Raw genomic sequence first — 25228 nt, 5'->3', positions numbered from 1 at the left:
AAGGATGCAGCACAATCTCATTTCCTGATATCCATGCGCAAGCATGAGCACATCCATTTGTTTTGATGCTGAGGCCAGAGAGAGCTGACAGCACAATCGGCAGCTCCCCACACGCTTTCTGGACTGGGATTATTTCCCATGCCTATAGATCCCCACTGGGCAAGAGCGGCAGGGGTTTCTGCTGCTCTTGCCTCACGACTCTGTAGGCCATGGAAATAATCCACGGAGCCTGACAGACGACAGAATAATAAACGATTTTGCAGATAAACAATTCGGCACAGCTTTGATTATTGGGTGGTTTTTGCCCCACGGATGACACAATAGTCAATGCTGGACTCTTTAGTCTACTGTAGACTATTGAATCAACCGTTGAATATTGTGTCATCCGAACCTAGTTATTGTAGATGGTAATGACATAGTAATGTTGGATGTCCAAGGAGATGAATGGGGAGAGTATGAATTGAGCCATGGGTTTCAATCTTTTCATTGTTGTAAATGTGCTTAGACAATGAGTCTAGATATTGAGTAGAAAGGCCCGGGGATTAGGGCAACAAGCAGTTCAGTGGGACAGTGGGTCAGATGAGTCAAAAAGCAAGAGTGGAAACTGCCATCTGAGGAGTGAGCAGATGTGACAGAGATTCTGGTGGGATGAAACATGACAACACTTTTGAGAAAACTACAGCATTGATGGATTGAAGTTCCTGGAAGGAGTAAGCTGCAGAGTGGTTGGAGAAGGCAGGAAGTGTGCAGTGCTTGAAGAGAAAGAGTCATGATCTGACAGAAAAGAAAATCCCACAGCAGAGAGATTAGAGACAGGAAGTGACTCAAAAAGACAGTTGGCGATGAACTCATTTCATATCAGATTGAATCTCAATTAGAGTCCAGTCCAGTGTTGCATGTTTGTGTGGGGGTGTGAGGGGTTAGAGTAAGGAGCTAGAGGGAGGTCATTGTGTGGGGGTTAGTGTAAGGAGCTAGAGGGAGGTCACTGTTGGATTAGTGGCATTTTCAGAAGGAAAAGAGTGGGAAGCAAAAGTGGGAAGCTAAAATGGGCAGAGAAATGGAATTCAGAAAAGTACAGTATTTATTCTGCCACATCTTGGAATTGTTGTAGATCACAAACTGAATTTGAGCAAACAGTGTGATGTGGCTGCAAAAAAAGCAAATGCTATTTTGGGCTGCATTAATAGAAGTATAGCTTCCAAATTGTGTGAGGCACGGGTTCCCCTTTATTTGGCACTGCTTAGGCCTCATATTGAGTACTGCGGCCAGGTCTGGGCACCACACTTCAAGAAGGATGCAGTTAAGCTGAAGGTGGTTCAGAGGAGGGCAACAATGATCAGGGGTCTGGAAACAAAGCCTTATGAGGAGAGACTGAAAGAACTGGGTATATTTAGCCTTGAGAAGAGAAGACTGAGAAGAGACATGATAGCAGACTTCAAATACTTGAAAGGTTGTCACCCAGAGGAGGGCCAGGATCTCTTCTCGATCATCCCAGAGTACAGGACACAGAATAATGGGCTCAAGTTACAGGAAGCCAGATTCCGGCTGGACATCAGGAAAAACTTCCTGACTGTAAGAGCAGTACGACAATGGAATCATTTACCTAGGGATGCCATGGGCTCTTGCACACTAGAGGCCTTCATGAGGCACCTGGACAACCATCTGTCAGAGATGCTTTAATGTGAATTCCTGCAATGAGCAGGGGATTGGCCGTATAGGCCCCTTCCAACTCTATTATTCTATGATCACCTATGTGATCTCAACCACTGCTTGCTCCTCTAGTGTGGGGCACAGCTTGGCAAGGCTAGAGAGGGGTAATTCCACCAGCAAAGCAACAATGGCAAGAGGCGAACGCCTCCTTGAACTTCTTACTGCTCTCCTCCCACCCTGTATGCAGAAAAGCCCCCAGAGTTCCAAGAGCAACATATTGGCTGTGCCATTTCGGGGTTGCCCAAGGCCTGCCTTGGCTAGCAGCTTGGAGAAGCAACCAGCAAACGCATGTCTGTAGCCCCGTCCAGACTTTGCAGGTCTTGCCTTTGGATCAGGCAACCTGAGGGGGAGACCCTTCACCAGGAGCGGGTTGTCTCCTTTCTAACTCAGTTCATCAAACTCTGTGGTCACTTCCTTTGAAGTAATGGTGCTGAGATTTTATTTTGCGCTGTGCCCAGGTTTAAATGGTCCGGTAAAATTCAGACTAACTGTACTAAATGGAAAGAATGGCTGTGGCGTTATTATTGATTGCGTTGATCCCCACGCTTCTGCATTGCATTGCTCTGTGTCAAGTGCCAGCAGAGAAAACATTTATTTTCCAATCTCCGCGGGGAGGAAACAGTGTTTTTTGCATCTTGCTTCATGAGACGGTTAATTTGAGTCTCCTAAAACCATTAAAGATTCTCCGTGGACTGAGAGCCTCTTTAGCATTGCACCGAGCATGTATAGATTAATGCAGTAATCAATGCTCTCTCTACACTGCAGAGATTTTTATTGATGGTAGTGGCTCCTATGGGCTTGTTTGGTGTCACTGTTGTAGAATGTTTGACATCGCAGAATGATTTGGCATAGACTCAGGAGACAAGGACTACAGAGATTTTTCTTATAGACCTGCTTTGTACCGATTTGTTTTTTCGGGTGGTTCCCCCCCCCCCCCCCTCCTCCCCTGTTGCGGTTACGGGTTTGCTACAGTCGCAGGCTGGAATTCAGCAGCCGGAGCCGGTTCTGCTTATTAAGGCTCTCTGAGCTAATGCTGCTATGTTTGCTGGTTTCCTTCAGTTTCTTCTACATACGTTGCATTCAGGGACAGGTAAAACTAGTGGTACTGTCGAAATGAGAGGCTGTGGATGTCTGTAAAATATTATTGGCGATAAGTTTAGGTTTTGAAAAGGTCTCTTCTTGTGATGAAGTATAAAGCATAGTTGCTGTTTCAATGAAAAGCACAGAGTCATTTTGCTCTTGAAGGTTTCCTTACATTCAGAATATTTATCCTAGCTTTATTTTATATCTGCATCTTAAAAATATATATGATGTTTGACATTTTCCTAGTATGACTTTTTCAACCATAAATGTTTTTTGTTTTGTTTTTTAGAATTAGAAGAAAGACCTGGCTGTAAATGTGTTCTTGGATCAGTGCAAATCTTGTTTAGATATAAATAATATTGCATGTTAGAGAATGGAATAAGTAAAGATTACAGAGCTTTTGATGGTCAGGGAACATATAATCATTCAGATATATTATTTTTAGCTAATCTGTTTGGCAGAAGAGAGTTGATGTGCCCAGCATCTCCTGAGTCGTGTTGTGGTTAGTAAATTTCATAGCCTTCATTCCAATTGCAATATGTACCATGCATATTATCATGTAGTATGATTTCGGGGGATTTTTTTTTTTTATACCGTGTGTTCATTGGAAAGCATCACCTTTCTGTTTTATGTATTTTATGGTTCAGATATTGATAGATTTGTTACTTGGCGCTTTACGCAGCAGCCAAGGACAGATAACAAGTCCTAGACAAACCCACTTTGATTAGCACACTGACAATGCCGTATTTGCCACGCAAATAATTATGTGAATGATAAGATAGGTGTGTTTGAGAGAGGGCGGGGTGGGGTGGAGGAGAGATTGGCAATGCACTGGAGAACACTTTCTTGAATATTACTGTTAAAGTACCATTACATTATGAATTAGCAACCCCATTTAAGAGGTTTGAAGTGATATTGGGCTAATAAAGATGAGATAAATATATTGTTCGCTCCACAGAGAGAGGAAATTGTGTCTGGGGGTATATTTCCTCCAGTGCTTTTTGTTGTATTTTGTTTCATAGAATCATAGAATCATAGAATAGTAGAGTTGGAAGGGGTTTCATCCATGCTTTAGTTTCCTCTGTATACACAGACGTCATCCTTTGAAGCAGAAATGAGTGGGCCCTCAGTATAATGTTGTTGATTCCCACCCTCCGTGGTACTGCCAATAGACAAGGCTGGAGGGGTGGCTGCAGGCAGGGCCGGTATCAGCCTAGTTGGGTTCTGCTGGACACAGGAGTCGCAGGAGCTGCCAAAGTATGATGTATGGTTAACACCAGATCTGCTTTCAGGATTTTGCTGACTTTGTGCAATTGTACCCATATGCACACCCCACCTTGATCTAGTGTGTCAAAAAGGGGAGGGGATTTTGCTCAGGGTTCTGCAAGGTCAGCAACAACTCCCCATAAAATTAGTAGGGTGCCTATGATGAATGAGTGAATGGGTGTTTTGTGCAACATCAGCTTAAAGTTTTTATTCAAGAGAAGGAAGGAAGGCGGCCCAGCAGTGTTTGGGGAAATGGAAAGCTAGGCTGTCAGGGAGAAAGGCTTTAGCTAAGCCATTTCCTTGACATGCTATTTATCTACATGTTGAAGGGTTTTGTTTTGTTTTTAAGATAATGGAGCATTCAGTCTTAACATCTGTTCCAAAGGAGGGCTGTAGCATATGGGTTTTTAAACATGTAACTCACCTTTAATAAGTAGAACAACATGAAGGATGAGTTACTTCATGTCAGTGGTACCAACTGAGATGGCTTTCAACTTCCGTGCCCCAAATTACATGTAAGAGGGGAAGCCCATGAGTCACTAATGTGAACCAGGTCCTGCTCTGGAAGCAACCTCAGGCATTCTTGCCACCTTTTTCATCTTTTGCCAACAATACCATGGAGGCAGTACATTATTTTATTTATTCATTTGTTTTAGAGGATGTATTATCTGCTTTTCATTTTATACAGATTCCCAAAGCAGAGAACAATCACACAATGTACAATTGAAACCAATACAATAATAAGTATCTCCAATTTAACTGAACCAACAGGCATGGTAAAAACATACAATACTGATTAATTACCAGGCACACTTCAAAATTAAATGCCTGTTTAAAAAGAAAAGCCTTAACATCTTGGCATCTAAATGGGCCAAGCTCTAGACCAGGAATGGTGAATTGGTAAACAATTCTTTGGGGCTTAAACATCTTATGAATCCTGCTACATTAGACCAAGGGTCAAACTATACATTATATTAAATATGTATTATTTATTATTATTATTATTAATAATAATAATAATAAGGGGTTGGACTCGATGGCCTTATAGGCCCCTTCCAACTCCACTATTCTATGATTCTATTATTATTATTACTGTTATTATTTATTACATTTATATACTGCCCCATAGCCGAAGCTTTCTGGGCAGTTTACAAAAGCATATAGCTGAGGATAATCTCTCCTTTTTTTACCCTAAAGTAAGGGTGCACAGGACCACTGTACACCAGGAAGGGAGGATTAAACTTCCTCTGCTGGTTTCCCCCTGCAATTCACCCCCATACACACACATCAATTTTTTTAAAGTATCCGTTGGCATTGACATCAATTGAACCTTTTCCCCCCACGGGTGGGGGTGGGATTTTGTCAGGAAATGGTGGTGGTGGGAGTTGAATCCTCCCCTCCCTGTGCATGATGGTCCCAATCTGAATCGGGGCTACACACATTTACTTTACAGTAAAAGAAAATAATTGCTAAGCAGTTAACATAGTGTATAGCTTGACCCCCAAGAGTCCATCCAGTCCAGCATTATGTGGCTAGCAGTGGCCAATTGGATGTTTCTGGGAAGCTCATAAGCATGTCCTGAAGGTAAGATCCCTCCTCTGCTGCTTGTCCCCCAGCAACTTGTATTCCGGGAATACAGTCAGCCTCTGAACCTGAAGATTCCATTTAGCTATCATGGGTAGCCTTTTACTCCTACCTTCTGCTTCCTATTCTTTAACCAGACCCATCCTTTTATCCCATGAATACCTACTCAATAGCCTTTGTCCAGAGCTTTTTGGAATGAATGAATGAATGAATGAATGAATGAATACCTTTATTGAATAAGTCTTCTGAACATTTCAAAAGGTTTTTGGAAATCCAAACATATATCGACTTTTTATTTATGCCTGTCTACATGATCGTTGACACCCTTAAGCGCTATTCGGGAATTCTGTACCTGAAGAGAGAGCACTTCAGCTCTGCCCGTCTCCTTCATCTCACTTGTTGCCCTCTATGCATGGAGGGTGACTGAGTTTAAAATTTAGAGGCTATAAACATGAGCAAGAATGGCAGAAAATCAGTGTGCCGGCTTGTGTGGATAACCTCCACAGATACAGGGGACTGTCCTCTTCAGATGGTCACCCTCCATAAGTAGAGGATGATGAATGTGATGAAGGAGAGGGGTGACACTAGAACTCTCCCTCTCGCATATTTCCCTATTCAAGTACAGAATACCTGAATAGGGCATCAATAATAATAATAATAATAATAATAATAATAATAATAATAATAATAATAATAATAATTTTAAAATTGTAGTTGTTCCATTGGAACAAAGTGGACATTTTTCAACATGTATGGAAATTTAGGGATGTTATCTTCCTGTGACTTAGTGTTTACAGACATACATAGTCAAATGACATAAGAGAGTAACAAAGTTGCCATTAACTATTACTTATCCAGCAAACTTATTATGTATGAGATTAAGTTCAGCCATGTGCATTAGTGATCATGATTCTCAGTACAATTTTTACCAGAAGAGTTCCCAGGTTTTTTCCATGGGAAGGGATTGTATGGATGATGATAATGATGATGATGATGATGATGATGATGATGATGACAATGACATCTAAGTACATGGAACTGTACAAAGAATGAGGGGACAGCCCGCTACTCTTACAATCTACGAATAGACACAAGGGAAACTACAGCGGAAAGGGAAGGGTATTGGAAGCAGAGGTAAAGAGGTGAAGAATGTATATTTATTTCAATGGCATGTACGTAGGTTTAGCTTTCCCTAATCTGATGTCCTCCAGATATTGTTGGACTGCAACTCCAATCAACCATTGCCGACATAAGCAATGGTGAGAGATTATGGCAGTTGCAATCCAACAATATCTGGAGTGCCAGAGGTTTCTCACCCCTGACCTGTAGTTATCCTTAATATCCTTAACAAGCACAGACATATGTGGATATCCCAAGGTTAAAGTGGGGCACATATTTACTCTGTACAGCACCATGTACATTGATGGTGCTATATAAATAAATAAATAAATAAATAAATAATAATAATAATAATAATAATAATAATTCTTTCTACTTCTGTTAGCGGAACAGAGGCTGTTGGCATTGTGCTTGCCTGCACCACTTTCCTTTTCCAATGGAAATGCCATTACTGGTCATGTAAAGTGAAATGCAACTAACTTTAATCTATATCCAAACTCTGAATTTGCAAACACAAGTACTGGGAAGGCTTCATGGGGATACCAAAGCAAGTGTGCAGGTGCTCCAATTTTACGGCAGTTGGGAGTTATGGAATTTACATAATTGACTGCTCATAGTATGCGTTTACAGCACTTTGCTTTTTGTATAGAAGGTCTTAGTCCCAGGGACTTCCAGTGAAAAGGATGTTGGATAACAGGTAGGAAAAGATTGCCTGAAATCCAATAGAGCTGCTACCAACCAGACTGTTTTGAGCTAGACGTATGTGCGTGCTCATATTCTTACATGCTAGCTACATCAGCACCTTGAAACACAAAATATCAGTTTCTCCCCAAAAGCATAGTAGCAAACCATAAACTCAGCCAATGGAGACCCTTATGAAGGACCTGGAGCTGAATAGAGAACTGTATATCTTCTTCTTCTTCTTCTTCTTCTTCTTCTTCTTCTTCTTCTTCTTCCTCCTCTTCTTCTTCTTCAGAAATTTAAACTCAAATGCTGAATGTGATCCAGTTCACGATGCAGTTAATGCATTGGCTTCAGAAAGCATTTTTTATTTAGATTTGTGCCTTTACATGTAACACATTCATACAACTTTCTTGGTGTGAGAGATCACACATTTCTTTCCATTCATATATCTTTCAGGTGACTTGGATTATTACTGGCTGGATCCTGCCACATGGCACAGTAGGGAGACATCCCCCATTAGCTCGGTAAGCAATATGCAAAATGATTTAAATGAAAGTATCCAAATAAATGCTGGTTATTTCATTGTCCTTATGGTAACTGATTTTGTTCTAATGCTTCTTAATATGCTAATACAAAAAAGGACTGTGACAGATGGTTTTCACCTTGTAATTGTTTACTAGTGTTTTATGAATATTTTCAAAGGCTAGAAAAATTCCTTTAAAAAAAAATTCCGTTCTGAAAGTAAAATCATTGGCAAAATATACATGTAATGATAAGGAATTGTGCACCGCACCGTGGCTTAGATTCTATACGTGCCTTCCATTCACTGAAGGGCTCCTTTTGTTCTCAGAAGGCTTTAGATCCAGAAGGCTTCTGCTAGTAGAAAGGGAAATTTTCATGGGTTCCCTGTCCCCCTGCAGAATCTCCCCAATCCTCTGGAGCAGATTTATGGGAGGCAGAAGGGCGTGCACTGGGGATGGGGTGGGAGAGAAAGAGGAGAAATGTGTACTCATTAAGCAAGTCTTGGCTCACAGGATGTTCCTACCAACGGAAGCACTGTGAACATCTGCAAAAACAATATAATAAATTGTACTAACATGAAAAAAATGTAGCAAAATGTTGCACAGGTTAGAGTGGACCTTAGTTTGATACAGCAAAGCCTTTATGCAGCTGTCTTAGTCGGAGACATTCTGCTGCCCTTTCTGAGTGAAACCACAGCTACTGACACCCTGAGGCAAAGGCCCTGCCAGGTGCACCCCTGAGAGGAGACTGCCTCACAGCAGTGGGAAGGGGCCATCTGTATAACTCTGTCCCTCAGACTATTAATCTCCCCTAGCTCCAAACTGCATTGACTGCAAAGCTATATATACTGGTTAAGGAAATCCGACCCTAGTGCGTGAAGATTTTGATGCAGTCTCCAAACACACTGGCACATTTAAATTAGTTAAAATTAATTATTGCATTTCAAAAACATGGGATGCACACCCTAGGGTCCTCTTAGTAAGCATGCCAAGTTTCATGAGTCTAGGTTTCATGGTCTTGGCACCATGATGCTGACAGACAGACACCATCCTCTTTTATTTATAGCTAAGCAAAGGTTTCATGAGCTTTATATATCCAAATTTAAATTCTTTAATCAGCACAGCCTGTACAATGTGTGATCCACCAAGCTGAATGCAGAGTACTAACCATGTATGTTCCAGCTAAGATTCCAGGCATAAATCCAAAAATGAACATTACTGAGCTTTTGGTTGTCCACCATCTATGGCTGATGGGCTGCATTCTACTTAGTAGGTTAAAAGTTGTGCGGTCTGCATTAATATTTTCTGTACTAGACATAATGCAAGATAAGGATGTGTTTTTTATGCTGGTGAAAGCAAGCAATTTAAATAACCAATCCGAGAAATATATATATATATATATATATATATATATATATATATATATGAGATGCCTGATACCTTTACCACACAAGAAAAAGAGTGCTTTTAAGGTGGCAGGTTCCAAAAAGTGAGTTGAATTTTTTTTTTGCCGTAATGCCGTTGATTTACAAACTTAATATGTATGAATAAAACAAGAAGAGATCTCCACTTCATTCATTTGCCGTTACTTATTTATTGATTTTTAATAGCATCCTGTAACGTGGCAGCCATCTAAAGAGGGAGATCGCCTAATTGGTCGTGTTATTCTCAACAAGAGAACAACGATGCCAAAAGAGTCAGGTGCATTGCTCGGACTCAAAGTAAGTAGTGTGGAGGCTATGCTATCAATTCATTGCCATTCATTCTGCAATAGCTTACCATTTGAAGAGATAATGGTAGTCCATGGGCTGGGTGAGAGGAATAAGTGATGGGTAATAATAATAATAATAATAATAATAATAATAATAATAATAATAATAATTTTATTTCTAACCTGCCTCTCCATTCTGATTGAGGCGGGGAACAACAGCTAGTATAAAATACATAAAATATTAATTTTATTTATTTATTTATTTATTTATTACATTTTTATACCGCCCAATAGCCGAAGCTCTCTGGGCGGTTCACAAAAATTAAAACCACAGTAAAACACCCAACAGTTTAAAACACAATTACGAAATACAGTATAAAAAGCGCAACCAGGATAAAACCACACAACAAAGTTGATATAGGATTAAAATACAGAGTTAAAACAGTAAAATTTAAATTTAAGTTAAAATTAAGTGTTAAAATACTGAGTGAATAAAAAGGTCTTCAGCTGGCGACGAAAGCAGTACAGTGTAGGCGCCAAGCGGACCTCTCTGGGGAGCTCGTTCCACAACCGGGGTGCCACAGCGGAGAAAGCCCTCCTCCTAGTAGCCACCTGCCTCACTTCCTTTGGCAGGGGCTCACAGAGAAGGCCCCCTGTAGATGATCTTAAGGTCCGGGTAGGTACATATGGGAGGAGGCGTTCCTTCAGATAACCTGGCCCCAAACCGTTTAGGGCTTTAAATGTCAATACCAGCACTTTGAATTGGGCCCGGACCTGGACTGGCAGCCAATGAAGTTGTAAAAGGACTGGCGTAATGTGATCTCGCCGGCCAGTCCCTGTTAATAACCTTGCTGCCCTGTTTTGCACCAGTTGAAGTTTCCGGACCGTTTTCAAAGGCAGCCCCACGTATAACGCATTGCAGTAATCCAAACGAGAGGTTATCAGAGCATGGATAACTGTAGCTAAGCTATCTCTGTCCAGATAAGGGCGCAGCTGGTATATCAGCCTGAGCTGATAAAAGGTGCTCTTTGCCACTGAGTTCACCTGTGCCTCAAGTGACAGTTCTGGATCCAAGAGCACCCCCAAACTACGGACCCGATCCTTTAGGGGGAGTGCAACCCCGTCCAGGACAGGGCAAACATCACCTCGCCGGACAGAAGAACCACCCGCTAACAGTACCTCCGTCTTGTCTGGATTGAGTTTCAGTTTATTAGCCCTCATCCAGTCCATTACCGTGCCCAGGCACTGGTTCAGAACAGCCACTGCCTCACCTGGGTTTGATGAAAAGGAAAGGTAGAGCTGGGTATCATCCGCATATTGATGACACCTCAGTCCACATCTCCGGATAACCTCCCCCAGCGGCTTCATGTATATGTTAAACAGCATAGGGGATAAGATAGAGCCCTGTGGAACCCCATGGCTTAGGTGCCACGGCACAGAGCAATAATCCCCCAGCACCACCTTCTGGAATCGGCCATCCAAGTAGGAGCGGAACCACTGCAACGCAGTACCTCCAACTCCCAGCTCAGACAACCTATCCAGAAGGATACCAATGTGTTAATCCAAACACATTATACATTGTTAAAACTTCCTAAAAACATATTAAAAACATACTAAAAGCATCCTACAAGCATCCTAAAATTCCACTGGATAGGCCTGCTGGAAGAGATCAGTCTTCATAGCTTTCTTAAATGCTAAAAGACTGTTAAGTTGACGAATCTCCTCCGGCAGGCCACTCCACAGTCTGGGAGCAGCAGAGGAAAAGGTCCTCTGGGTAATACCTGTCAGCCTAATTTCGGCTGGCTGAAGGAAGTTCTTCCCAGAGAAGAATGGGAATGAATTTATACCAGGTGATGCGTCCTCTTTGGGTATTCACCTAGTGGTTGAAAATGTGGGGAAATGGAAGCATGCTCTGTGGCCCCTTCTTGGTATTCTTACCCTTTCAGAGAGGAATCCCAGTGTCTGAGATGAGGCCTTAGTACAAATCTCTCCCTTTATATACCTGCCTGAGATTTGAGATCTGTTGGAGGAGCCCTCTTCTGCATCCCACCAGTATGAGACATACATTATGGTGGGACATGGAAGAGGGCTTTCTCTCTTGTTGTACCCCGGTTGTGAAATGCCCTCACCTTGGAGGCCTGACTGGCGCAGACACTGGCTTCGTTTCAGCACCAAGTTAAAACGTAGCTTTTTATCAAAGCCTTTGAGGGCTAAATGTGCGTAAAGCTGCACATAGTTTAATTGTTTTATTGTTGTTGTTTTTTTACTGGTATTAGCTTGTTAATGGTTTAATTTGGTTTAGCTGTGCAAATTATTTATTGTTTTACACTGCTTGGCTGGGCCAAGGAAGTGATTAATGCCTCTCTGCGAGAGGGAGTGGTCCCAGACCGTCTGAAAGAGGCGGTAGTGAGACCACTCCTGAAGAAAACTTCCTTGGACCCGGAAAATTTTAGTAATTACAGACTGGTAGCAAATGTTCCATTCCTGGGCAAGGTCCTTGAGCAGATGATTGCGGGCCAGCTCCAGACACTCTTGGATGAGACTGATTATCTGGATCCATTTCAGTCGGACTTCAGGCCTGGTTTTGGCACGGAAACAGCCTTGGTCACCTTATGATGACCTATGTCGGGAGAAAAACAAGAGAGGGAGTGTGACTCTGTTGATTCTCCTCGACCTCTCAGCAGCTTTCGATACCATTGACCATGGTATCCTTCTGGGACGACTCGCTGAGCTGGGAGTGGGAGGTACTGCTTTGCAGTGGTTCCGCTCTTATTTGGCTGGTTGGATACAGAAGATGGTGCTTGGGGAACATTACTCGGCCCCGTGGACTCTCAAGTATGGGGTCCCGCAGGGGTCAGTTTTGTCCCCCATGTTGTTTAACATTTACATGAAGCTGCTGGGTGCGGTCATCTGGAGCTTTGGAGTGTGCTGTCATCAGTATGCTGACGACACACAACTCTATTTCTCCTTTTCATCTTCAGCAGGAGAGGCTGTGGATGTGTTGAACCGGTGCCTGGCTGCGACAATGGACTGGATGAGTCTGAAACTCAATCCAGACAAGACTGAGATGCTGTTAGTAGGTGATTCCACTAACAGGATGGGGGTGTTCTACCGGTTCTGAATGGGATTGCACTCACCCTGAAGGAGCAGGTTCATAGCTTGGGGATTCTTTTAGATCCATCATTGTCACTTGAGGCTCAGGTGACCTCAGTGGCACAGAGTGCCTTCTACAAACTCCGGTTGGTGGCCCAGCTACTCCTCTATCTAGACAGGGATAACCTGGCTTCAGTTGTCCATGCTCTGGTAACCTCCAAGTTAGATTACTGCAATGCACTCTACGTAGGGCTGCCTTTGAAGACGGTTCGGAAGCTGCAGCTTGTGCAAAATGCAGTGGCCAGATTGATTTTGGGAACCAGAAGGTTCGACCATATAACACCTGCTTGCACTGGCTGCCTGTATGTTTCCGAGCCCAATTCAAGGTGCTGGTTTTGACCTATAAAGCCTTACACGGCTTGGGACCACAATACCTGACGGAACGCCTCTCCCGACGTGAATATACCCGGTCACTACGTTCAACATCTAAGGTCCTCCTCCAGGTGCCTACTCCAAGAGAGGCTCAGAGTGTGGCAATGAAGGACAGGGCCTTTTCGGTGGTGGCCCCCAGACTATGGAATGATCTCCCTGACGAGGCTCGCCTGGCGCCAATGCTGCTATCTTTCCAGCGCCAGGTTAAGACTTTCCGCTTTGCCCAGGCATATGGTGGCACATCTTAATCACCCACATGTTTAGTTTTTTTAATGGTTTTTTAATGCTTTATGTGTGTATGTTCTGTGTTTTAGGATTTTAAATTTTGTATACACGTTTTAATCTTAATTTTAGAATTTCTGTAAACCGCCCAGAGAGCCTTGGCTATGGGGGTGGTATATAAGTACAATAAATAAATAAATAAATAAAATAAATTGATTTTATCTGTACGCTGCCCTGAGATCGCAGTGATATTGGGCGGGATACAAATGTTTTAATATAAATAAAATACATAAATAAATAAATCTACTTATAATTTGCAAATGGGCAGACATTAGTTCAGTAGCTTGTTGTGAAATTTCAGAGGAATTTTCATGGGATTATAAAATAGGGAAAATCTTCTGCACAAACAAGAACTGCCTTTCACTCATGTATCATGGACTTCCTTTCCAGCCAGAATCCTTACAAGGCGAATGGTAACATAAATATGGGGTTTACAGAAGTTTAGTATTCAATGTAATGAGCCTCTAAAATAACAACAAAAATCTCCTTAGCAAACAATATTTTTACATCAAATTGTGCAAGGTTTGCATGCTATATACTATGTAAGTTTTTTCGATCAGAAAACCATTGTAAGTAAAATGCACATAACTATTTGGACTAAATAGTTTTTCATTATATTTATTAAAACTTACATGATATATAGTTTGGTATGTTCTGAAAACTGACATATTTTTTCGCTCAGGTTGTAGGAGGAAAAATGACCGATTTAGGACGACTTGGTGCCTTCATTACCAAAGTAAAGAAAGGTAGCTTGGCTGATGTGGTAGGACATCTTAGAGCAGGTAATTCAACTACTGAAATTATTTTTCTTAAAGTTATGAAAACCTGTACTACTGTCCTCCTGTGTTTACAGTTTCAATGTGTACAGTTTCCTCAGTATTTGCAATAATTATTTCAGGCTATTCTGATGGCGGCAATATGCAAAGTAGCTATGGGACTGATACAAAATGATGTGGGCTTAAATATGTGCAACAAGTAGGGGTGTGCACCACCTTGGTGCCAAATCCGAATTGGGACCTGATTGGGCCACCTCGGGCTGAAGTGCTTTGGGCCAATTCAGCTTGATGGCGAGCCGCTGCCCTCCACCCACCCACCCACCCTCCCACCTGTAGGACTTACCTGAATGCTCCACTCATGCGAGCGAGCCACCCGCCCTTCAGGAGAGCCGGCATCTTTAAGAGGATGGCTGCTCTGGCCTGCCATAGATCAGCTGTTGCGGACTACAGTGGCTGGTAACGGCCAGGGTCCGGGGGGCGAGCGGGAAGGGAGGGGATTCTTATGGATTACTAGTCGGCTTTGTGCTTAGCTTTCCTGCAACAGCTGCCCTGCTTCAGATTTGGAACCAATGAGCCCCAAGCCAAAGCTCCAAATCAGCCTCTGAGCTGAATCGGGGGGCTGTGCACAGCCATAGTAATAGTGTGCAGATTGACCTTAGAGGCAGCTATTTAAATATGTCATAAAGAAAAGACAAAAGTAGTGTATATAGAACTGGAAAGACCTCCGAATATTTATTTAAATATTGATATTAAAAAGACAAATAGCTTGTTGTTAACAAAAATGACACCTTGACCTTAAACAGAGCCACCTGAGTGGCTCTATTTACCCTTGAGAAGAAGATGCAACTTTCTATGGGCATGGTTGGGGCTCTCTTCTGTAGTGAGAGTTGAAGTCTGCCAATGGATAAATCCATATGAACTAACCTAACCAACACACAAGCTGAAACTCAGGCCATAGCTAGACCTAAGGTTTATCCCTGGATCATCCAGGGGTCAAACTTGTTCATCTAGGTGACACACAGGGGATCCAGTGCTCAGGCAGGGGCGAACCCTGGATGATCCCGGATAAACTTTAGGTCTAGCTGTGGCCTCAGTTATCCTTCAAAATTTGCACATCTTCCAAATTTTGCAATGGAGTCCTCCAGTCAAAAAATACATAAAAATGCATACATTAGTGAAAATAACGTTCAGTAAGCCAAACATTATGGCTTAGCATGTCTTGTGAACCAATCCTAACCATGGTGGCTACCTAACCATGGTTTAAACATCCACCCTGATTATATCCAAAACCTTTTTGCTGCAAAACCAAAGAGCATCTTTAATGAAGGTTATTAATTTGTGCTGCTCCATCTTTGTATCCTTATCTAGTGTGAACCATGATTTTAATAAAGTCAACATGGATGCTGTATAACACCACCTAATTGAGGGGAATGCTATTCCCCCAAATTATGTGGTTGATACAGTACCCTGGCAGTTACTGTAGCTTTTTTCCCCTACCCACAAGAAATGTAATATTATTTTTTGCCATTGGGTAATAAGGAATTTATTAAACTGTAATGGAATATTCAAAAATAGGAAACGTAATCATGGTAGCACATTCATTTTAATAATAGATATATCCCCATCCCAGGAGATTTGTAGGTGTTTCCACCTTTCAGAATCTCTATGGACTTCTTCCCATAATTTATTATGATTAAAGGAGATTTTTTGAGTCTAGGGTTTTCCATACTCCCAAATATTTAATTGTGGAGTCTCTCCATGGAATTAAGTATGTTCTAGTAATCAGATTCCCCACCCAACTTTTTTCCAAATTAAAACACCCATTATATTATTTATTCCCTGAAAGTTTACCATTTTTTTCTTAACGCATCTAGCATTTTCCCACAAGACTCAGCTGGTCTTTGTAAGATCAATGCGATATTGTCTGTGTAAAGATTAAGTTTATACTCTTCTTGCTCAGATTTTACCCCTCCCACTCTTCTGCCCAAATAAATTCTGCTAAAGTTTCAATTGACAAAGCAAAGAATAGAAGGGACAGTGTACAAACTTAACAAGTAACTCTCTGCAACTGAAATGCATCAGACCTAACTCCATTTATGCATATAGAGGCTGTTGGGTATCAATATTATTTTAATCGAGGAAGAAAAAATACCTCCTACTCCAAATTATTTAAAACTTGATATAGATACTCCTACTCTATGCAATCCAATGCTTTCTCACAATCTAGAAAAAGAATACCATACAGCATTAGTCTGCTTAATGTGATATATTGCATTTTAGAGCCTATGAATGTTTATTGAAAATTTTCTTTCCTTTTTGAATCCACTTTGGTCTTCCCCAGTGTAGCTATTTATTATGCTATTTAATCGCTTATCTGATATGCCTGTCCATGTTTTAAATCCTGATGAAGAAGTGCAATAGGTCTATATGCTTTGTTTTTTTTGTGTGATCTTTACCTTGTTTTGGAATAAGCATTATTTTTACCTCCTCCCCAGATTTTGGAAATTTATGTTTTTCTACCACTTTATTTAGAGTATTCAATAAACTATCCAACAGGGGTCAAAAATAAATAAATAAATCTTATAATATTCTCCAGTATAAACATCTAGACCTGAGGCCTTGTTGTTCTTTAGCCCCTTTATACTTGTGCAAAGCTCTTCCATATAATTAACTCTTGCAGTTGATCAGCCTCTGCCAAGATTATACAGGGTAGGTTAATATGCTGAAGAAATTCTTTAATGCTATTTACTTCTGGCTTTTCTGACATATGTGGGTGTTTTTTTTTAAATAATGTGCTCTAAAAGCCTTAGCAATCTGATGAGGGAATACTGTCACTTTGTTTCCAGTCCTAATATGGACTACTGTTTTATTTCAGGTCTGATGCCAATAGTGTGGTTGGCATCTTAACTCTTTCAAAATGTCCTTGGCTTAAATATAGTAAAGATTTCTTCACTGACACACAGTTGATTAAATCTAATTGTTTTCTAAGCACCTCAAGTTTCTTATAAATATGTTTTTTATTACTGTTGGGGGCATAAATACCCAACTCCCCAAGAACTGGCATTTACCTCAGAAAGCTGTGCCAAATATATATTGTCCTTTAGGGTCCTTTATCAAATCAATGTGAGAAAGAAGGGTATCATCTTTAATTATTATTGCCATTCTCCTTTTTTCTGTTCTGTACAAGCTGCAGTTACTTCCTCCAAGCCTACATGGTAAAGGCGATGTCAGCTCTCGCAGACAAACTGCTCAAGTTCTTTGTAGCCCCACTTTGAGTTTTACTAGAACACTATGATTCACCAATCAGAGCTTATTTCAAAAGACCCAGTTCATATGATTGCAGGTTGGTTAATTAGCAACCATGGCTTGTTAACCAAGCTGTGGATGCTGGTCACATGCTGTGGGGATTAGCATAGCTATCCTCAGCAGCGCAGTTTCCCCTGTTGTGCAAACCAGCCAGGATATCTTGTTGCCATGCTTAAAAAGCCACCCTGGCCGGATTGCATGACACAGGAAGCTATGCTGCTGAGAGTAATTATGTTAATCACCCCATGTGTCACTAGCACATGTGGTAGGGGAAATGAGCAACCATGGCTTATTTTCCATACCATGATGGTGCAAACACAGTTGTACACTTTCAATTACAGAATTCTGACTCCAGGACTTTTTTCTGAGAATCATAACTGAATGGAGCTCACAGACTTTCCACACAAAAATCCACTCATAGTTGGGTGTCCATGTGTCCTACTTAACAAAGGACAGACCACTATTTGAAGGTGTCCTCTCTTTAACGTATGTCTGGTTCTAATCTTGTTAAAGGAGAGTAGGGGCCTTCAAGTTACCCATCCAGAGTTAGCACCCAGATAGCAGACTGAGCAAATTAGTATCCCCGTTTCTTCTCTTTTTTGTGATTTATTCCCTCTCTTTTTGGCAATGTATGTGGTCACTTTAATTCATAGTTACCCCAGTATAATTGCATAGTATAATTAAGGGTGAGAGGAGAATTATTTTGTTGCTACCACTGTTAAATAACTGAAAGCCAGAAATCTGTGACAAGCTACTTCAAATCACCCACAGATCTACCAGTATATCCACATCTACCTTCTGTCTATCTCTGTACTAGGCTGATACTCAGATTCAGTTGCAAGCTGTTGTTATCTTTGAATGCATACCCACAGATTTAGCCTAGAAAATGAAGCAATATTATGTATTTGTGTGTGCAAAGTGATATCTAAGGCAAGAAAGAAATCCTCCCTTGTTTTTAAATTCAAGGTGATGAAGTTTTAGAATGGAATGGTAAACCACTTCCTGGAGCTACAAATGAAGAAGTTTACAACATTATTTTAGAATCAAAATCAGAACCTCAAGTTGAAATTATTGTTTCAAGGCCTATTGGGTAAGGTTTAAATAGTTTGCTTTGTAAATGTACAATGTTACATGTGGAATTCTTTTATCAGTAAGACACTCACATACATGTATACTTGTGCATACACGCATACACACTTGTGCGTGCACACATACACACGTGCACTTGCACACACACACAAACACACACACACTACCGTAATAGGACACACAAATATAGATATTTATCAAAAAATCAATTAATTAAGCAGAAAAAGACTTTAGGGGGTCATTCTCCCAGCACCTCTGTTAATCAGATTGGCCTCTTGCAAAAAGTACACTGAAATGAATAAAACTTTTGGACTGAAATACTTATAGACTGAAATAATCATGATTAAAACCAGCTTTGTTTGGTTTGAAACATGCCTACTTCTATGGCATATAAGAGCATCTGTGGAAATGCCTGTCTAAAATAATATAAATTCTAGTGTATGCAAAGGCATTGGGTTGGGTTAGTTAGAGTAGAACCATTGAAATCAATGACACTTAACATAGTCATGGGCAGCTTAAGTTCCATTAATTTCAATGTTGAATATATTTACATTTTTTCACATGGGCAAAAGGTCTTTCTGGAGTGGGGCCACAAGAGAGAAGTATGTTTAATTGATTTCAATGCAGAATGTTTAGGGTCTACTTCTATCTATCTAGTTAGGTATGTTTCTGTGCATATTGTAGCACTCTGCATTCTTTTATGTTTTGTTTTGTTTTGTTTAACCTTTTCCATATTTCCTTGTTTTTCTCTTCATCATTGTAAGACTTTTTCATAGGTTTCATTCAGCAAGCTCCTTCAGACGTGTGTATAAAACTTTCTAGTGAGTTATACAGTTTGTATCAATTTGGAGGGGTAAAAAACACAGAATCAGTAGTTATATTGAATGGCTCTCACCCTTCCCCTCTTAGACGTGTTTCCTTCTGTTGTGTGATTTTACAAATGTTGTAGAATGTCCAGCTACCATATTAACATGATGACATTCATATTGGTTGCTGTTTGTATCATAATCATTGTCAAAACTAAACATATAGTACTACCCTTTCCCTTAGGTGTGATGAGTTTTCACTATTGTAGAGCCCATGTTTCTTAACAAGGTAAAAGCAGTTGTGTCTAGCTAAGTTGTGTCAAAGACCCATAATTATGGGATTTTTCAGAGGCATGAGTGAAAATTTGAAGACTTCCCCCCCTGCAATTTTATAGATCAGCATTAAGTAGTTAATGTCATCTGTGCCCTTGAAACTTAGTCTGTGTGCTTGTTCTCTAGAGCAGCAGTTGAGGCATTTCTAATTTTTCTATATGCATGTTTGTTTTAGTGACATTCCAAGGATTCCCGAGACTTCTCATCCTCCACTAGAGTCTAGTGAGTATCTGTCTATGCTTGCTTCGTTCCTATCTATGCGTAGATTGAAAACGTTTCATTCAGTATAATTCAGCTGCTAGCACAATCTTCATCTAAAAGTACTTTTGATATTATTGGCTTCAGTCCACAAAACATTGTTGCTATAGGTCCTTCATTCATACTAATGAAGCCTACTCAGGTGACCCACAGAAGTCCTCATTGAAAAAAATGGGATGATGAAGAGCAATAGTAAACAATGATCAGTTAGGTCATTCACAATGTCTGACATATCACAGTGATGTGATCAGAGGTCACCATCTCCAAAATTATCTCAAAGGAATTTTGGAAGATGATGAGGTTTGATCCCACCACTTGACTCCAAAGTCACTGCCTGATATGATTGTCTGAATTCACTTAATGACACTTAATGATCATTCTAGCCTTAAGCTGGGAAAAAACATTGGGGCTGGCCCCAGTTCTCTCCCCTCCCATCAGTGGCAGCTTTGGTGAAAAGTTCCTGACTTATTTTAAACCAGAGGTCCCTGTTTTGTCCAAACTCCGCTTCAATACTCATTGTTGACTTTATAAAACGAATAAACCATGAAGTTTATGAAGTCTGGAATGATTGCCCAAACTAGGCCATAGTTTAAAGAAGGGACAGACTAAATTGTTTCTTTTTTGTTATGATAAAGTTGCACGTAAAAATGGCACTTAGTTGAAAATGAATTTTTCATTGAGAAAATGTGAGTTAGGGTGTACCTGCATTGGTGGTTCAATGTATTAAAAATGTGTATATCATAACAGACCCCTGTTGGATGTTGTTCATGTTATTCTTAATGACAAGTAATACAGCTCCTTTTCCCTGTATTTCCCACACTGATTTGTGAATTTCAGTATTTAGTATTATTATTCTCTCTTGATCTCCTGTGCTAAACCCAAGTATCTATATTATTTTAAAGAGACAGAAAGGGCTAACAGTACCCTGACCAAGCTTTTGTGAAACTTACGTTGACATTTAAGGGGAAATGTTTGCACCCTGTATCACTCCCATCTTTTGTATACCACTCTTCCTTTTTAATATACTGCACCAAAGCTTTCATCCTGCAAGAAGAGTTTCTCCACTGAAGCAAAATTATTCCCCCCTCCCTTTGTGTATGGATGGGACATTGACACTAGGGTGAACATATTTGGGAAACCAAAAAAAAGGACACCTAGTGTGTGTGTGGGGAAGCAGCTTTCTGAGTCCTGCAGAAAGTATGTTATTCCCCCACCACCTTAAAGAACCCGATTGGAGTGGAGGAGGGGAAAGGATTTCGTTCTGCACCACCACCATCCAGTCCAATTGGGGCCTTTTCTATAATGTCCACGAATGACCCACTTTCCCCTTTAAGACCTCAATTAGAGCTCAGGGTGGGGGAATGATGTGCCTCAAGAAAGCATGTCATTCCCTCCTGCCATGCTAATGGCAGCCTTAAAGGGGAAGGTGTGTCATTCCAGGACATTATTGAAAATTATAGAAAATCCCCCCTGACACCATGGAAAGAACAAAAACCAGGACAAAACGGGGAAATCCTGACAGTTGTTCACCCTAGTTGACACTGAAAAGGGACTTGTATGAAACATTACCCGACAGCAAAAATGATGTTTGATTATTCCTTGACTGATCATGTAGAAAGCCACTCAGTTTGCTTATTTTGTTATTTACATTTGTTCAAAGTAAAAGTTAAATGTTTTGTTGAAAATCTAACATTTAATTACATTTTGTTTGTTTTTTAGAGTTTTCATATGTTTTTATTTTTCTCCTTTTCCTGTCCTCCCTTTCTATGATTTTCCTTTCTACCATAATATTTTTTAAATTTCTGCAGCTACGGAAAATGGGCTAAAAGGGGAAGGTACTATGATTTTTTTAAAATTATCATTATAATTAATGTTGGCGTTATTATTATTTTGGCTAAGGCTACCTTGTAACCCTCAGCTCATTCATTTTCAAATAGGATTTCCTTTTTAATATTGCTACCCCTTATTAGCTGGTTCAGTGGGCACAGCGGGCATCAAAGCAATGCTATGTGGGAGGAGTAACAGTAGCAATCTATGTACTTTGTGATATATCCAGCGTTAGACTAATGCTCTTTCTCTTCCCCACTTCCCAATCATTCCAGGTTCTAGCTCATTTGAATCTCAAAAAATGGAACGCCCCTCAATTTCTGTTATTTCCCCGACAAGTCCTGGAGCCCTAAAAGATGCACCACAGGTCCTACCTGGGCAGCTTTCTGTAAGTGCAACTTTGTGCTCACATTTTAACTCATCCTAGTAATGCTGTTTTGTTCAGATGTGATTTTAAAAATTAATTAGTGCAGGGGTGGGTAACAATACCCCCCACCCACCCAGTGCAGCTCCCCTTCTCCCCTATTTTTCTTTTTTCTAAAAAGAAAAAAAGGAAGAAAAAAAGCTGGTTTGCTGCTGCTATGGAGGCTTAGAGCAGACATATTTTGCTTGTACTCCCCCCCTTTTTTTTTGCATTGTGGGAGCGGAAGCAGGGGGGGAATGCAGCCCCTCGACTGCCTGAAGTTTAAATTAATACTTTAAATTAATATTTTATATTATTTTGCTGTTTTTAATTAATATTTTGTTACTCCAATCCCAAGACTCCAGGATTGGATAGGATAAGAACCCAAATAAATACATTTTTATTGACAGTTATTTATACTATTTTAGGTTAAACTATGGTATGACAAAGTGGGGCATCAGTTAATAGTGAATGTTCTTCAAGCAACTGATCTGCCACCTAGAATAGATGGACGGCCAAGAAACCCTTATGTGAAAATGTATTTCCTTCCAGACAGAAGGTACTAAATGAAAAATGTACAGTTTGAAAGAATATCCTGTTAAATGTTTATAAGCTTAATAATTATTTATACGAGACATTTAAAAGTAAGTTCTGAATGGCCTTATTTTTAGAGTTTCCTAATAACTGTTCTCCTTGGGCATTCTAGAACCATATCTTAATCAGGATTGGTACCATGAACTATATCTTTTTTTGGTAGCAGAATCTTATCTCTCCCACGGTACAGGAAGGTATTTTGGCCTAAGAAATGATAAACCACTATGCCATTCATACCTTCCTTTTCTATTTTAATCCTCCTCTTCTTCCTCATCCTGATGGATGCAATTTGTTTCTCTGTTCCTTTCTCTCATCCCCATTTTTCCTTCTACTGTTGGCCATTACTTTCTAGTTTTTGTAACATTTGTTTAAAACCCTCAACCGCTGCCTTATACTATAGATAATTCATTTAATAAATAGCATCTAGATGACAACAACCCTCAGAATGGTTTAATTCATTTGTCCATTCCACTTGCCTATTAGTGGTCTACCTACCATGGTCTTTCATAGTCTCTGGGCAGCCTATGTGTCTTCTTCCAGCCCAGTTCTTGGCTTGGCAGCACTTCCCTCCCATTGGAAACAATGCCAGCAGAAGGACCCCACAGCACTGGAGCCAAGGCTGCAATGATGGGAATGTATCATTAATATTTCATCTTAAAGCTTTAAGGAGTGAGGTGCAATATTTCCACACGATGATTTACAATAGTGTTTTCTATTTCAGTGATAAGAGTAAAAGGAGGACCAAAACAGTAAAGAAAAGCTTAGAACCAAAATGGAACCAAACGTTTCTCTATTCACATGTGCACCGTAGAGATTTTAGAGAACGAATGTTAGAAATCACTGTTTGGGATCAGCCAAGAGTGCAAGAAGAAGAAAGCGACTTTCTTGGAGAGGTGAATGCACATGTTGGCATTGTAAAGTTGCTCTATTTTAAACGTTTCATAGAACCTCATATTTTTTGAATTTCTGTGGATTGAACTAAGATGAAGCTTGCTACATTTCCCCATAGATCCTTATAGAGCTGGAAACAGCACTTTTAGATGATGAACCACATTGGTATAAGTTGCAGACCCATGATGAATCCTCACTACCTCTGCCTCAGCCATCACCTTTCATGCCAAGGAGACATGCCCATGGTGGAGAAAACTCTAGCAAAAAATTACAAAGTAGGTCCAAAACTCCCTTTTCTTTTTGGTACTTTTTGACGAGATATTATTATGAACTAAGAATGTATAACCAAATGTTTAAGCCACTGCATTCTTTAAGAGGTGTGCTTTTCGAAGTTCCATATGAAAAAAATATGGGTGTGCAAATTTGGAAAATAACTGCATTTGGCACATGCCGACCCCTGCTTAGTGATTTTACCATTTCCATATTGGTTCACTCAATGCAGCCGTCTCAAAACTGGTGCTCCCCCACCCCCGATGTGTTGGATTGCAATTTCCATAATTCCCAACCAGGATGGCAAATGCTGTATGGGAATTATGGGAATTGCAGTCCAACATATCTGGAGGGCAGCAGGCTGAGAAAGGCTGGCTTAGGTTATGCCAACCTGATCGTTGCTAACAGAAAGTGGGTGCATTTTTCACATCGCTTCATTCTAAAGCAATCTCACTGAATTCAGCCAACTAGACATTCAAGTTATAACTTTGGCTACCAAATTTTAACAGTCTAATTGAGACTCTGCACTAAGCTTTTAAGTCCAACAGGAGATCCAGGATGCTTCGGTTAGTGACTTTCAGAACTTTAATAATTCTAGCACAGAAAATGTGTAAATGAATGGGAGAGGAAAAATCAACCTTTAAAAATGAGTGGAAATATGTAAATACAACACACACACACACCACTGAACTTTAAAGCTTACACAGCCCTTCATCAGGAAGAACTGCTTGCTTTGAGGCATGAAACGTGATTGTAGGCCAGGCTGGGGCTGGGGAAGGATGAAGCAGTTATCGTGCACCTGGCCTGGGGGAGGGTTTACAGATTATATAGGAGGGGACTTGCTTTAGTTTCAACTGGGTTGGATCAGGAGTTTCACTGACCTTAATCAGACAAGTTCAAAGATTGAAAAGCCCCTTTATTCCCAAAGTGTCGGAACTCCTGTGATCTGAGTCCTATGGACTAGCTCAGGGACTGCATAATTCCCCAGAAGTGAAATTTTGAGGAAACGGTCAAAAGCACACTGGAAAAAATAGAAATCCTTTACAATAAGACTGACCTTACAGTTCTCTGCAGAGAATGTTTGGCTTTGAAGGGGAGTGTGCCCTCTCCTCCAAACCACCCCCTGGCTCACCTTTCTTTGCTGCTGCCACTTGTGCCTTGGTGAAGTGTTCCTCCTGGGGGCAGCAGCA

General features: G+C 40.6%; 1 protein-coding gene across 30 annotated transcripts in view; it reads left to right on the top strand.

Moving 5' to 3' along the window:
- RIMS1 (regulating synaptic membrane exocytosis 1) overlaps positions 1-25228 on the top strand; it is a 278881-nt gene that overhangs the window by 141391 nt on the left and 112262 nt on the right. For 24 of the 30 annotated variants that reach the window (XM_063124987.1, XM_063124976.1, XM_063124984.1 and 21 more), the window contains exons 6-14: positions 7903-7970; positions 9578-9688; positions 14168-14267; positions 18534-18657; positions 19971-20017; positions 22156-22268; positions 22712-22842; positions 23599-23770; positions 23887-24043. In XM_063124987.1, the coding sequence (XP_062981057.1) occupies positions 7903-7970; positions 9578-9688; positions 14168-14267; positions 18534-18657; positions 19971-20017; positions 22156-22268; positions 22712-22842; positions 23599-23770; positions 23887-24043 (1023 nt within the window). Of the gene's footprint in view, positions 1-2697; positions 2801-7902; positions 7971-9577; positions 9689-14167; positions 14268-18533; positions 18658-19970; positions 20018-22155; positions 22269-22711; positions 22843-23598; positions 23771-23886; positions 24044-25228 lie in introns of those variants that run through there. The other 6 variants (XM_063124994.1, XM_063124991.1, XM_063124993.1 and 3 more) reach the window with 1 other exon arrangement.

This window comes from Elgaria multicarinata, chromosome 4, assembly GCF_023053635.1.
Source record: "Elgaria multicarinata webbii isolate HBS135686 ecotype San Diego chromosome 4, rElgMul1.1.pri, whole genome shotgun sequence".
NCBI lineage: Eukaryota > Metazoa > Chordata > Lepidosauria > Squamata > Anguidae > Elgaria > Elgaria multicarinata.
This window is presented reverse-complemented; position numbering and strand designations above follow the sequence as displayed.